We start from the raw sequence: 15,569 nt of genomic DNA, 5'->3' as shown, positions 1-15,569 counted from the left end.
GTAAAGATGTTTATATGTACACACAAGTTTATCTGAGTGACTCTACCTATGGTTGATTGGTATGAGCAGAATATCATTGCTGTGGGGTGAACAACATGCATCTCCAGTGTAGTACAGTCCTTTACATGAGAAGCAAAACCCTTCTTCACTTTCAGTGGAAGTCAATGTTAAAATATTTTATTCCGAGAAATTCTGGTGCAGGGCAACTCCAGGTGACTGTCTGTGAGGAGTGTGGTGTGTTCTCCATGTGTCTCCGTGGGTTTCCTCCAGGTGCTCCAGTTTCCTCCCACAGTCCAAAAACACACGTTGGTAGGTGGATTGGCGACTCAAAAGTGTCCGAGTGTGTGTGAGTGAATGTGTGTGTGTCTGTGTTGCCCTGTGAAGGACTGGCGCCCCCTCCAGGGTGTATTCCCGCCTTGCGCCCAGTGATTCCAGGTAGGCTCTGGACCCACCGCGACCCTGAACTGGATAAGCGGTTACAGATAATGAATGAATGAATTCTGGTGCATTTCTCTTGGTCCATTCGTCATGAAATGTTCACATTGTGAAAAAAAAAACACTGTAAAAACAGGACCCAAAACTTCAAGTGACCAGGTGCTTTATTATAATACGAGTTTTGCCACGTGACTTGCTCTAGTCACACTTTCTCACGCACTCTCTCTATCTCATCTAACAGCTACTCCACATCCTAGGAGAAGGCAAACACATCCCCCCCCTCCTTTACACAGCTAACCAGCTCCTATCAGTGAAGCCCCGCCCCGCGGCTAAACCAATACCTCCAAACAGGGTTGACGTCCCATGATGATATTCACATTCAGTTACATAAACATACACATTTGCACATACACACTGTTAAATTACCATGGCATCACTCTGAGCATTACCGGTAAGTATTCTCATTTATGTTTCTCTTATTTTCAGGTTTTACCCCCCACCCCAAGGACACTGAGAACCGGCTCCCTCCCTGTAGGTGGATCCACTCCACAGGGATAAGCCGCCCCAGTTCCGTTTACCTCCATTTTGTCCCGTTTAGACCTTCACAGCAGGACTCAAAGGTAAGTTTATAAAACCTGTGCCATACTCTTACTTAACTGTAACTGTTTAACATATTCATACTGGTGATGGACTTTGCCCAATCACACAGACAAATGATGTAGTAATTTAAAAATCAACAAGGTAGACATTAGGGTGACCAGACGTCCTCTTTTACCCGGACATGTCCTCTTTTTTAGATTTAAAAAAAAATGTCCAGGCGGAACTTCACAAATGTCCCGGATTTTGTTTTTCTAGAGCTTACATAGAACTTCGAGAAGTTTCGTTCACAAACTAGTCCCACACAAACTAGTGTGGTGTGTTCTCTCTGTGTCTGCGTGGGTTTCCTCCAGGTGAATGTCTGTGAGGAGTGTGGTGTGTTCTCCCTGTGTCTGCGTGGGTTTCCTCCAGGTGACTGTCTGTGAGGAGTGTGGTGTGTTCTCCCTGTGTCTGCGTGGGTTTCCTCCGGGTGACTGTCTGTGAGGAGTGTGGTGTGTTCTCCCTGTGTCTGCGTGGGTTTCCTCCGGGTGACTGTCTGTGAGGAGTGTGGTGTGTTCTCCCTGTGTCTGCGTGGGTTTCCTCCGGGTGACTGTCTGTTAGGAATGTGGTGTGTTCTGGTGGACTGGTGACACAAAAGTGTCCATAGATGTGAGTAAATGTGTGATTGTGTGTTGCCCTGTGAAGAACTGTCATCCCCTCCAGGGTGTGTTCCTGCCTTGGACCCACCGCGACCCTGAATTGGATAAGAGTTACAGACAGTGAATGAATGAATGTTGGAGTTTTAGTGCCATGTCATGTCTCATGATCCTCAACATAATTCCTTAAATTCAGAACTTTTCAAGATCAGTGACTTTCTTCAGGAACCGGACCTGTCCAGCACCAGTGCTGAGCACGCTGCTCTGCTGTAAAGAGTCCACAGGAAAGAAGGGAAGGTGACAGGTGGAAAGAGAGACATCGTCACACAAATGAATAACATTTATCTTGGAGCTCAGGCTTTCCTGGGTGCCAAATAGTGTTGACAGGGATTTCTTTGAAGATGACAGAATAATTAAAAAGCAAAGACCCGGTCTCTATTCACTAGACAGGGACAGAGGAGGAGGTGTGAGGGATGAAGGAGAGTAAATTTGCATTTTGACCTTCAATGTTTCAATGGCACATCTGCCCTTCTTCTTTCAGGCCACAGAGTGGAGTCAGAGGAAAAGACAACAGTGCAGGCTGGTGACGGTGTGCTAAGAAAAGACTGGAGAGAGAGAGAGAGAGAGAGAGAGATTAATAACATATTACCAATTCAGCTCTTCATTGCAAACAGTTTCCGCCAAGCGGGGGGATATTTGAATATCTAAATTGTCTGCGCGGGTGCTGGAATGGCAGCTAATGGGCCTGTGTCCTTGTCAAAGATCTCTCAGAGCAAAAGAGAAACTCTGACTCTTAAATGAGCGGCTGACACCAGCGCCTTGGGCATTTTATTCCCCTCCTCCTCCTTTCTATCTACAGGTGAGAAATGCCACATTTGGTGCACTCAGATACATTAGCTTGCCATTTTGACATTCTAGCTGCCTTTATAAACAGGAGCTGCTTTCAGATGCTGGTGATGGCAGGGTCTGGCAGTTGACTCCGAGTTGAACATAATCACAGGGAATTTGTCAGTCAAGGGAGCAGCGTTTTCAGAAAAAGAAGAAAAGTGCAAAGCTCGTCCCTGTACAGACGCTATAGTGTTCAAACTTTTCCCAAATGTTACTGACATTTCACACCATGATTAATGACTGTTTTGACTAAATCCAGTCTTTTAAATAAATTAACAAAAACGTTTTAAACGTATCTGTTGCTCACATTTCAGTTTTGGATTGTAGTGTGTATAGGGTCAGGGTGGGTCCAGAGCCTACACTGGGCTTAAGGCAGAAACACACACTGGACAGGGCTCCAGTTCATCACAGGTCACTTCACACTAATGCGTTGTTGAATTACCAACGTGTGTTTTTGGACCGTGGAAGAAACACCGAACACCAGGAGGAAACCTGTTCAGACACAGGGAGAGCGCACCACACTCCTCACAGACAGTCACCCGAGGCTATATTCATCATAACTGGGTGAAAAGATTTAGATTTAAATCACCTCACACGGCTGTGTTTTAGTGTGTGTTTAAGTGTGCAGTGCAGTTCATGTAAAATGTGTGAAGAAGAGGTAGATGTGTATTTCATAATAATAATAATAATAATAATAATATAAACAGAACCCCAGATCTCTTTCTTCCACCTCCTACACCCAGGCTCAGACGTGAACTATAAAAGCCTTGGTGAAATCCAGAGTGTGCAGTGGTGCTGTGATCTACTCGTGTCCTCCAGCCTCGCTCTCTTGCTGGTCAGGGTCAGCGCGTAATGGAGCAGAGCGGCTCGGTCAATCCTCCGCTGCCCTGCAGAATTAATGCTACATGCCTGGTTACGGCTCTGACTGACACCCGCCCCCAAGAACAGTCCCATTAGTCTTTCATAAGAGTCTCCTCTCTCCTCATAGTGCAGCTGCCTGGGGTCATATACTACATTTCTTTATATTTTTACCCCTTTCTAGTAGAGAAGCCATACTTTGAGTTGCAGCTTCCCGTAACTATATTCACATGGTTTAACTACAATGTGTTAAGGTAAATATTCTGTATTTATATTTCATTTATCACAGTAATGTGTGTGTGTGTGTGTGTGTGTGTGTGTGTGTGTGTGTGAGAGAGAGAGAGAGAGAGAGAGAGAGAGAGAGAGAGAGAGAGAGAGACTATGTGTGTAGTCTTGGACACAGGGAGTTATAGTAAACTGAGCTGGTGTCGTCCACTGCTTCACGCGATCACTCAGGTTTGTCAACGATGGAGCGGAGGGAGTGTTTCAGGAAGCTCTCACGTCTGTGTGTCCTTCTGGTTCCTCTCCTTTTAGTTAAAGCTGTCACAGTCAGATCTGCTGGAGTCATTAGCCACACTCTGGAAATGTTCACATCTTCTGCTTTATATTCACCCAAACAGATCACAACTAACTCCATCCCTCTACCTTTTTCTGAGCAAACGACTGCCCACCTATCCGTCTGGACACTGATGGATGACTGTCGAGATCTTCATCCACACTTCAGACCAGCTGTCCACGCTCCAGCCACTACTAACTGCCTTGGAGCTGCCCCTACACTGAAGTTTCCACAGACTCCTAACTGTTACCAGTAGATTGACCAGAGGAGGGTAGGTCTCCCGCGGTGTGAGCCTGGGTTCCTCCCAAGGTTTCTTCCTCAGCTCAGACAGAGTCTCCATCCCACTGTTGCCCCTGGCCTCGCTCACGAGGGGGATGTTTACAGTCTTCAGATTTTTATATTTCATGTCAAAACTTTGTCTTTACTGGAATTCTGTGAAGCTGCTGTGTGACGTTAGTTTTACAGCACTGTACAAATATATTTGATTTGATTTGATTTGATTTAGTCTTTTAAAGGCACAACAGGAAGGAGTGTGTAACTCTGCCTTAAGCTTGTTTCTGAATAAACTGGGATCTGCTCAGGTTACAAAGACTGTTACAAATGAACATTTTAATAATAATGATTGTTTTGTTATATTTTCCTATTATTCAGCCACGGTTTACACTGAAGAACCTACTCTTTTTTGGTTCCATCTGGGAACTAATTTTTCTGGTTCCCGAACCAGTTTATGGCTGAACCTACAGTTCTTACTCGCGCATGCACCTTTAAACATCAGGAGTCAGTCAGTAAGAGACAATGTCTCTTCTAGGTCAGCCCCACAGGCGGTCCAGAAAAAAAAAGAGTGCTGGCTAACCTTTTTTTGTTGTTGTTGTATAGTTCCATCCATCCATTATCTGTAAGCGCTTATCCAGTTCAGGGTCGCAGTGGGTCCGGAGCCTACACGGAATCACTGGGCGCAGGGCAGGAATACACCCTGGAGGGGGCATCAGTCCATCACAGGGCAACACACACACACAATCACTCACACACAAAGACAACTTTGAGTCACCAATCCACCTACCAACATGTGTTTTTGGAATGTGGGAGGAAACCGGAGCACCCAGAGGAAACCCACGCAGACACAGAGAGAACACACCACACTCCTCACAGACAGTCACCTGGAGGAAACCCACACAGACACAGGGAGAACACACCACACTCCTGGACAGTCACCCGGAGGAAACCCACGCAGACACAGAGAGAACACACCACACTCCTCACAGACAGTCACCCGGAGGAAACCCACGCAGACACAGGGAGAACACACCACACTCCTCACAGACAGTCACCCAGAGGAAACCCACGCAGACACAGAGAGAACACACCACACTCCTCACAGACAGTCACCCGGAGGAAACCCACGCAGACACAGGGAGAACACACCACACTCCTCACAGACAGTCACCCGGAGGAAACCCACGCAGACACAGAGAGAACACACCACACTCCTCACAGACAGTCACCCGGAGGAAACCCACGCAGACACAGGGAGAACACACCACACTCCTCACAGACAGTCACCTGGAGGAAACCCACGCAGACACAGAGAGAACACACCACACTCCTCACAGACAGTCACCCGGAGGAAACCCACGCAGACACAGAGAGAACACACCACACTCCTCACAGACAGTCACCCGGAGGAAACCCACGCAGACACAGAGAGAACACACCACACTCCTCACAGACAGTCACCCGGAGGAAACCCACGCAGACACAGGGAGAACACACCACACTCCTCACAGAAAGTCACCCGGAGGAAACCCACGCAGACACAGAGAGAACACACCACACTCCTCACAGACAGTCACCCGGAGGAAACCCAGGCAGACACAGGGAGAACACACCACACTCCTCACAGACAGTCACCTGGAGGAAACCCACGCAGACACAGAGAGAACACACCACAATCCTCACAGACAGTCACCCGGAGGAAACCCACGCAGACACAGAGAGAACACACCACACTCCTCACAGACAGTCACCCGGAGGAAACCCACGCAGACACAGAGAGAACACACCACACTCCTCACAGACAGTCACACGGAGGAAACCCACGCAGACACAGAAAGAACACAGCACACTCCTCACAGACAGTCACCCGGAGGAAACCCACACAGACACAGAGAGAACACACCACACTCCTCACAGACAGTCACCCGGAGGAAACCCACGCAGACACAGAGAGAATACACCACACTCCTCACAGACAGTCACCCGGAGGAAACCCACGCAGACACAGAGAACACAGCACACTCCTCACAGACAGTCACCCGGAGGAAACCCACGCAGACACAGAGAACACAGCACACTCCTCACAGACAGTCACCCGGAGGAAACCCACGCAGACACAGAGAGAATACAGCACACTCCTCACAGACAGTCACCCGGAGGAATGCAAATAATGCATTGAAATGGCATTAAATAAGTTCAAATATTTCCATGAAATTGTGCATGAACAGAAAGTACAATGAATGTAAGTGGGCGTGAGGGTAGAGACAGGACTGGTCTTTTCTCTCTGGAGCGAACAGTGTGCGCTGAAAACACAAATCATGTTGATCAGGAAATGGTCCCAGTGGAATGTGTTTTGCAGTATTCATTTCAAATTCAATTTGAACAGGAAGGCAAGAACATTAAATTGTCAGAGAAAATCTGTGAAGAAAAGATGTCCAGTCTGAGTTTTTCCTTAATGTACCTTTTCAGAGCAACATGATCAGCATGTGATGGAGTGAAGCCCTGCTTTCCACCCTACTCCTGCTTTTCAACCGAGCACTTCAGGGTTTCTTGAGGCATGGTGTTACCTGTACGCTTTTATACAGACAAAACACTTTCACACGGAGGACAGCAGAGAGAGAGAGAGAGAGAGAGAGAGAGAGAGACATAGAGAGAAGGAAGAGGCCTCCAGCTAACTTGCACTTGTCAAAAACATTCTCGGCTCGAAGGAGAACCAAGGCAAGACCCATGTTTTCATATTCACCAGAACCTCAATCCATTTTACAGACAGACACACAGTCACTGACGCACAAGCAGTGTGTTCAATCCCAGCCAAAAGCCAGGGACATTTTCATGTGCCAGTGACATGAGCATTCTTTCTCCTGAAGGGCACATCACACTGTGTTTAGAGTGCATTAAACACTAGTCATTTTTCTGGTTTTACCGAGCAATTTTGTGTCCCTCCAATCAATCTTTCTTTCTTTTCTTTTTTTTTGTTCTCTGTCATGGCATCAGTTCTGAAGGACAGCGTGAGGGTTACAGGGTGTTTCATATAATTGGGTAAAATACTTTCAGAGCTCTACTGTTACACAAGGCTGGTTTTATGCAAAGCACTGCATATTAATCATGACATAAAATAGCAGTGACATACCAGGAAGAATGTGGACTATATGGTCTACAGTGTATATAGTTAGTTTCCTTGACTGACAAATACTACGGTAACTATGGTAACTATGGACAAGTACTATGTAAAAGCAAAGCATTATCATAAATGAAGAATTCTTAGATTTGTTCAGAACGATGAAATGTAAAAATTAGTGTAAATTAGTGCCTTGTGGCTGTAAAGTGATCAAATCTCAAGCAGATATCTGTCAGTAAACGACGGTCAGTAGTTAATTACGGTGTTAAAGCTGTGAATGCACTTGTTGCAGTGTTTCCCCAAACGGTTGCTAAAGTTTGACTTGGGGGTGGCTATGTATCCCAGGTGGTTGCTAAGATATTGCTAAATTCTTGGATATTTAGAATAATGTTTTACAGCTGGAGGATGTCATTTCACTGAATTGTTAAATATTTGTGAATTCACTGCTATTGCATTTTTTAAAAATATTTTTTGCACATATTTAACTGCATATTTATTTAACTTTGTATACCATCTTTATAGAGCATCATTTACATTGCTTTGTGAAGTTTCAAACAATGTACCAGTGTGGTGTAGCTATCTTATGCTATGTTATACTCATAGAATATGTTTTATACTGCTACCCCTTTTAGAAAAGCATGAGTTTTAGCATTTAAGAAAATAAGTAAATAAGATTCTGAGAATAAAGTCAGAATTCTGAGAATAATGTCAGAGTAATTCTAAGAATAATGTCTGAATAATTCTGAGAATAAAAGGCAGTGTAAATCAGAGAATAAAGTCAGAATAATTAGAGAAACAGTGTTGTGGGTTATTATTTATTATAATATGTAGACAGACAGACTCAGTCTGTGTGCAATAGAGTGAATCGTGAAAGAAGCAGTCAGTGAAGTGAACAGAATTATTTATTAAATGCATCCACGCGCCATGACGACTAACCCCCATCAGAGCAGCCCCTGACTTTGACGCATAAAGCTTTGTATTTATATTTATTTATTTTTTAGGTGTTATATATATATGATATACTTAATATGTACATGTGATCTTCTGAATACAGTGCAGAGTATGATTAAAATGGGTTTTTTTTATATAAAAAAACAGGATTTTAAATTGACGTAAATAAGATGCGATAATTACCTAAACTTAACTTAGTAAACAATTGTGAGGACGTCACAGGATAAAGACGTCTCCAAAACTTCCAAAATCAACCATATTTCAACCGTCAGTTGACGTCAGGGAAAGACGTCGTCTCAACGTCTTTTCTACTGACCTCTGCAAACTCATCTTATACACTGCTGCCCTCTAGAGGCGGAGCTGCGCTCTCTCATGTACTTGTCCTTATACTCCTAAAGGGTTTATATATTCTGAAATGTATATTAAAACCACTACATGTTATATGTAGTTTTACTGTTTTAATTTGTCACCTTTGGCTGGAATGACGTCATCATCAATAATTGATTATCAATAATGAATGTAAATATAAACATTTTACTTAAATGGGAAAATATCCTGCTCTAGAATGTGTTATTGATTTGTTTCAAGTTTCTGTTCGTTTTTCTTCCAGAATAAACATATTTAAATGTGCTCGCTGTTTTAAAAGTCCACCCACTTACAGCGCTCTGGTTGCTGTTGTGGAGTTTGCAGCGCCATCTACCGTTGAGACGTGATTATTACACTGCGGCTCTGAACCTGCGGAGGACAGATAATTACAGCGTAGTTCTGAGTAAACAGTACTTTTCAGAGGTGGGTAGGATTTTATTAAAATTATTTAAATACATTCATCTGAGTAAAATCTGGAAGAATGTGTATCTTCTTGAGTATATTTCAATTCTAAAACATGTGTCGGTTTAATGATGAAAGATATTTACTATTTATTAAATTACATTTTAGTCATTTCTATTGATTTAATTAGTTTAGATTTTTTATTAAAAATGTGTAATGCCTGCCATTAATTAAATTAATGTTTAATTAATTGAGACTTGTTTATTGTAGAACAAATGGTGTCAATAAAAGGAGAATAGAGCCTTTATTTTTTAGTTTATTGTTTGTTTGGGGTTTTTTTACTTGTGTGTGGATGTGGGCTATTCACAGTTTTTACAGTGAAATTAGTTTTACAGTGATTCTAAATCAGTGTGTGTGTGTGAGTGTGTGTGTGAGTGTGTGTGTGAGTGTGTGTGTGAGTGTGTGTGTGAGTGTGTGTGTGTGAGTGTGTGTGAGTGTGAGTGTGTGTGTGTGTGTGAGTGTGTGTGTGAGTGTGTGTGTGAGTGTGTGTGTGTGAGTGTGTGTGAGTGTGAGTGTGTGTGAGTGTGAGTGTGTGTGTGTGTGTGAGTGTGTGTGTGTGTGTGTGTGTGTGTTTATATGCCATAGATGGGTTAAATGCTGTGGTCAAATTTCATTGTTATTAAAAAACATGTTACTGTCACAAAAATTCACAAATGTTTCAAACTTATTTTTATTTGATTTATTTTATTTCTTTAAACAATCTGTTCTCCAGTTGTTTCAGCCATTGTTCGTTTCGTTCAGGACCTGGAACCCTTCTGGAGTGTGATGGGCCCGTGTGTGACTGCGAGGTTGGTTCTGATGTCGTTACAGCTCCGAGTGAAGGAGGACCAAGGCTTTCATCATGTTCTCCGCCACTGCAAAAACAAACACAGAGGTCAGGGCATGAATATTCATCAGATATAAACAGCCATGAATTTGCACTTTATACAGATACAGCCCCATTCAGGAGTGAAAACTGACCTGGTGAGCAGCTGGAAATGGACTAATTCAAACGGTGCATCAGCGGAAGGTTAATATTAATTTGATCTGAAACCTGTGTATAAAGCATTTTAGAACCTAACTAGGATTGATCCTTTTATATAAACACAGTTATATACATGAGTTATATTTTTTAGATATATTTTATGCTTTATAATATACGTTGATCTGTAGAGGGAGCTTTATTTCTGTTTGGTAATTTACGTTTATTGGGTTAAAAATTAAAAAGTTCCCCCTGAGAGCAAGGAGACCACTGGTGACCCACTGAGGGGAGAGTTGGAGGTCCACTAGTGTTTTACACAGTGTTTTCTGGGCGGACCGCTGCTGATTAAACAGAACTTTAGACAAAATGCCTAACATTTTAACACTTTTCCATTCACAGTCCAATTTACAGTTTTCTCCTTCATTAGGTTCTTTTTGTTATTCTTTATAAATAAGATCAGTAAATCATTTAAATCAGCACAGTGTCAACATTTTTATCATTTAAACATTTTATATCAATCTTATACTCATTATTATATCTCTCAGAGTTGCTTGTAATATCTGTATTAGTGTGTTTTCCAGAATAAAAGTCTCTGTGAATGTAAACTCTGTTTGAGGAGATTCTAAATGAGTTCTATCCGGTACAGGACAGTAATCTGAGCGGTCCGATGGTGGGATGGTGGGACCGTATATCACAACATATAACAAATACTAGAACCTCTACACAGGTGAAATTTTAGGTTTATTTTTCTCCACATTAAATCCAACAAATAAACCATGAGTGGGCATTAAAATGTGCAGAGTGTTCTCTGCAGACGACGTCTAAACCTTGGCATCGCCTCAGCAGATGAACTGAGGCTTCATTGTTATAACTGTGGCTAAGAGACACATTAGGAAAATCTGTGTTTGCATATTATTAGCTGAGTTAAGCTACACCAGCTGCCCATGGGAGCTCTAAGAGAGATTGTGTAAGTGGAGCTCTTAAGGTGCTAGGCAGCAACTTAAGTGGTGTCTCAAAAGGCCTCATTAGATACTCACAGAAGTCCACATCATCGGGCTCATAGGTGTACTTGCGGTTGTAGTACTTGCCAATGATGTCAGTACGCACAGTCATGGAAGGATCTAGGAAGAGGGAAAAGACAAAGAGACGTGTTAAAGGGATAAAGTTTGATTTCCGAATAAATACAATTACATATAATCTACAAGTTATATATAATCTAAGTATTAGCCGTTTGCTATTTTAATGATTTGGAAGTAATACTCACCGACAAACATAATTCTAGGGACATAATAACCGTCAGGAGCCAGATTAGGATCTGTGGTGTCATGCTGCAAATAATATTTAGTTAGAAAATCCATCAAATGACCAGTTTGTATTAATTAATAACCAGTGATTGATCATTAATCGTACAGTCCAATAATGAACAATAATTATATCACCACACACTGTAAAAAATGTATTGTAAATTTTACAGTAAAATACTGTCAGCAGAGTTCCCAGCCATTTACCGTATTTTTACAGGAACACTACTGTATTTCAGATTTACAGCATATTACTGTAATTAAATAATACAGTAATTTACTGTAAATACTGTGATTTACACTAAAATACTGTAGCAGACTCGCTGTAAATTTACAGCAATTTTTTACAGTGTACACACACACACTGTTAGTTGTAAAATCAGGTAAAATGTTACCATTAAATTGAGCATGATGAAATCAGACTGGGCCATCTTTTGAATTTCTTTGTTCTCAGCAAAAACCTTTTTGAGCGCTTGGTGTGAAAGTGAGAATTGTGTGTTAGAAAAGCAACAAACTGTTAACATGTAAAATTATGAAACAAAAAGCACACAAAACACAGTTATATCGCTGTCACTGTTGTGCTGAGAATGTCTGGTCAGTAGTCGGCCTGTGGTCAGAAGCTGACCAGTAAAGTAACTGTCAAATTGTTTATTACAGACACATCATTTACACCACACTGCTAACGGATTGTGAATAAAGTGACTATAGGAGACTGTTGAACTGTAGACTGTAGGTAACTATATGATCAGACGGTGTCTGAAGTCAGCCTGTTAGCACCTGATGTGATCGTATCTGACAAAATTATGCAGCGACATGGACAAAGTATATAAGAGTTACAAACCTTGACAGTGTGGGCACTCTTCTAAGTGATGAATGACCATCAGTGGCTTATTACTGCAATAAAAAATAACAATAAGCCTACACCTTCATTACTGCTGTTTGATTTCAAAGTGAGGTTTCCACGCTCTGTGTGATACCTTGTCTTCATTTTGGATAAACCCTCTTCATATGTCTGAACCCAGGTGATGTCATCTCCCCAGCCTGAAAAATATATTTATTATATTTAATATTCCTTTTACTTTCATCCATTTTAAACCACAGTATTTTAGAAATTTATATTCCTCTCCCGCGCTAGATTACCTTCTGTATTTCATACCAGGAGGGTGGGATCTAATCTGGATAGTTCAGTACACTTGGAGTAAATTGCAGTCTCTCACTATGGGGCCTAACATTTTTATCATAAATTGTCTGTTGGGTTCAGTCACATGTTTAACCCTTTTAGGTTTCACATCAAATAACACTGCATTAGATCAACAAATATAAACTAAAAAGCTTAAATAATTATTTATTGTGTGTTTTCTAAATAAACAAGTATTATTTCATCATATTTTTAAAATATAATAATAATAATAATTGTAAATATTATCAGCATCTGAGAAAACTGCCAAAGTACCAAAATATTTTTTATTTGTTGGGATATTGTCCATATTTGCCCTGAACTAAATTCCTGAAAGTCTGGGGCTGCTGTGACTGTCAGAACTTTATCAGTCATACATCCCAGAGCTTAGAATATCAAGAAAAATATGTCCGTCTGATGCTACAAATTTATTTTATCACAGTAATATGACATGTAATAAATTAGCATCAAAAATGCTTATGTTTTCAACTAAAATACACCTCACACTAACAATCTGTGTTAAGATATCCACTGTGGGAATATTATTTCAAGGCTGTACATTGAGAAATATGAAAAAAAAAAAAGCAGACGCTAGGTAAAATTTTTGGTCAAAACATGACAAATTCGTAGAAAAATTGATTTATCGGTCAGCATGAAAACCTCAAGTGATTACATATTTGAGTAGCTAAGGTTCTTTAGAAAATAAAACAACATAGCCATATTCAATATGTCACATAATTACTGTTTAAATGACCGACATTAGACATCACGTCTGTTTACATCAGTCTAAATTTAAGCGAAATAACAACTCAACCCCATGTGGTCTTTTTTTATGTTGTGAAATGATCTTGCCTCGAGAGAGAGTCTGGACAGTTTTCTTTTTTCTTTGCAGGGAGACATCACAGGAGAGCAAGATGACTAAGACACACAGACACCAGTGGGCCATGATGAGTACTGTGGGAATCAGACACACGGTGAGTTACATGTTCATTTCTCTGTAGCAAATACGATCAACAAAACTGGGTTTGAGGATTAGGACCATGGTCTCTTCACATACGAGCCTGAGGTCAATAAATTACATGCTCCAAGTATTTCTTAAAAATTGCGAAGGCGTCTGGGTGTGGAGCCTGTGCGACAGGACGAACCTGTTCCTCCAAAACCAGCCGCACTCTGCAAAGCAGTAGCTTCTTAGATCAATGACTGTTTTAAATCAGTTTTTGTTTGAATACAGTATCGAGAACTCTATACTAACAGACATTCATAACAGGTAATACACTGTTAATCTTCTCAGATTAGAGTTCCTTTACTGAGTTCCCCTGTGTATGGAACAGTGACAGTAATTGCTTTATATTGTTTTATTTGTACATCGTTTGATAAAGTGTATTATCACTCTGAGCACTGAAGAAGAGTTCAAATTAACATTGTCTATAAAACAACAAGTTACAAATGGTCCTTTCTTAAACTTATCTAATCATTAGGCAGCTGGAGTGTACGCCTCCACACAATGATATCATTTACACTGATACCTGCAGTTAGTCAACTGAATAAACAGAGAAAATGGCTTTTTGAAGCCGAAATGTCTTACCAGTGTTGAAACAGCTGAACCAGGTTCCTCGTCCTACTCTCAAATCTGACAGGATTCACTGCCATGCAGTTGTACTTATAGCTGAGGAACCTACCAAACAGGTCTGATGATTTTAAAACCTCATGGCTGCACAGCTTCCCTGCCCCCTATTCATTTACCTGTAGTCTCTTATTAATATGATATTGTTACTAACATTATTAATATTTCCTCAATTTGTTTTCTCCCACAATCTACAAACACACATTGGTAGTGTGAAGGACTGGCGCCCCCTCCAGGGTGTGTTCCCGCCTTGCGCCCAATGATTCCAGGTAGGCTCTGGACCCACCGCGACCCTGAACTGGATAAGGGTCACAGATAATGAATGAATGAATGTCTACTTGTGTGACTTTGAGAGTGTGTGATGCTGGTACCTTCTCCAGGAGGTGCTCCTGTTAGCATCCATGGATTCCACGTAGGCTCCAAACCTATTACAGCCCTGATCAGGATTAAATAATTAAAGAATGCAAATGAATGAATGAATTAATTCATATCCATATTTCATCACCCTTTCCAGTCAATGTGACGTTTATAAAATTAATTAAATATATTCCCACAGGCTCAGTTACTAAATAACAAACCGTTCATTATTTAGTGATTACACTTTAGAGCCTTTAGAGCGTCTTGTTCTTTCTCTTTGAGAGATGCCATCTGTACGATTGTCAGAGAAATGTGCAGGGACATTTTCCTACACCTCTAAAAGTTCTGTCTTAGATGTCAGCTGCATTTCTTATTCTCATGATCCAGTGCTGACATGTGGACATTCTATTGTTCTGAGGATATCAGGCACTTTTTGAGTGGCAGTTTGCGTGGTCTACAGTCTTGTTTTTAAACTCCAGGAATTATTTGTAATGGACAGTGCAAATTGAATAAGCGTAAGGTGGTCTTTTGCTCAGAACACTATGTACACATTGTCTGACAGAAATGTAAATATGGTACCATTTGTTTGTTGTAGAATTTTTGGCAAATATTTCTCTGCATGTTTGCAATGAACAGAATTAGTCTGAAACAGGTTTGAGAAGCTTGTCGGACTGAATGGGATTTAAAAAGTTGTTAATGGGACAGGCAGAATGTCTGAGGTGTGTCTGTGAGTGAACAAACCTGATTTCAGCAGTGGGAGTGATGACATGGCATTACTTGTAATGAATTCTTAATATGACCACGTACACAGTGTTGTCAGGAACTGAGCCTGATTGGCCTGTAAGGTACTGTGTGTTAGCTGTAATGAATTAAGCTTCATTTTGAAGAAAGTCATTTTATTCTTCTTGAGCAAATGAAGCTAATTTGGCTTTAGACAAACGGAGAGGAACTAAAGGAGCAGAGCGGCTTGTTTATATATTTCGGGTTTTTTTTTTTTTTTTGCCTTTGTT

The 15,569-nt window shown here is 41.2% G+C and overlaps 1 protein-coding gene across 1 annotated transcript; it reads right to left on the bottom strand.

The window, feature by feature from the left end:
- Positions 1–9,821: 9,821 nt before the first annotated feature.
- On the bottom strand, positions 9,822–14,233 carry agr1 (anterior gradient 1). Its single transcript, XM_066686972.1, has 8 exons — positions 14,164–14,233; positions 13,431–13,532; positions 12,379–12,442; positions 12,243–12,295; positions 11,797–11,873; positions 11,365–11,428; positions 11,138–11,221; positions 9,822–9,993 (listed from the first exon to the last, which is right to left on the bottom strand). Exons 2-8 carry the CDS (start codon positions 13,522–13,524, stop codon positions 9,944–9,946), a joined length of 486 nt encoding a protein of 161 aa, XP_066543069.1. The 5' UTR covers positions 13,525–13,532; positions 14,164–14,233; the 3' UTR covers positions 9,822–9,943.
- Positions 14,234–15,569: the final 1,336 nt, after the last annotated feature.

Source organism: Hoplias malabaricus, chromosome 12 (genome assembly GCF_029633855.1).
Source record: "Hoplias malabaricus isolate fHopMal1 chromosome 12, fHopMal1.hap1, whole genome shotgun sequence".
In the NCBI taxonomy this organism is placed as follows: domain Eukaryota; kingdom Metazoa; phylum Chordata; class Actinopteri; order Characiformes; family Erythrinidae; genus Hoplias; species Hoplias malabaricus.
This window is presented reverse-complemented; position numbering and strand designations above follow the sequence as displayed.

Excerpts from the sequence above, each read along its gene's own strand:
- agr1 (XM_066686972.1), bottom strand. The coding sequence starts at position 13,524 with ATGGCCCACTGGTGTCTGTGTGTCTTAGTCATCTTGCTCTCCTGTGAT. Across the intron at positions 12,443-13,430 it reads TGTCCAGACTCTCTCTCGAG|GCTGGGGAGATGACATCACC; the intron begins GCAAGATCATTT and ends TATATTTTTCAG. Across the intron at positions 9,994-11,137 it reads GCCCGATGATGTGGACTTCT|TGGCGGAGAACATGATGAAA; the intron begins GTGAGTATCTAA and ends TTGTTTTTGCAG.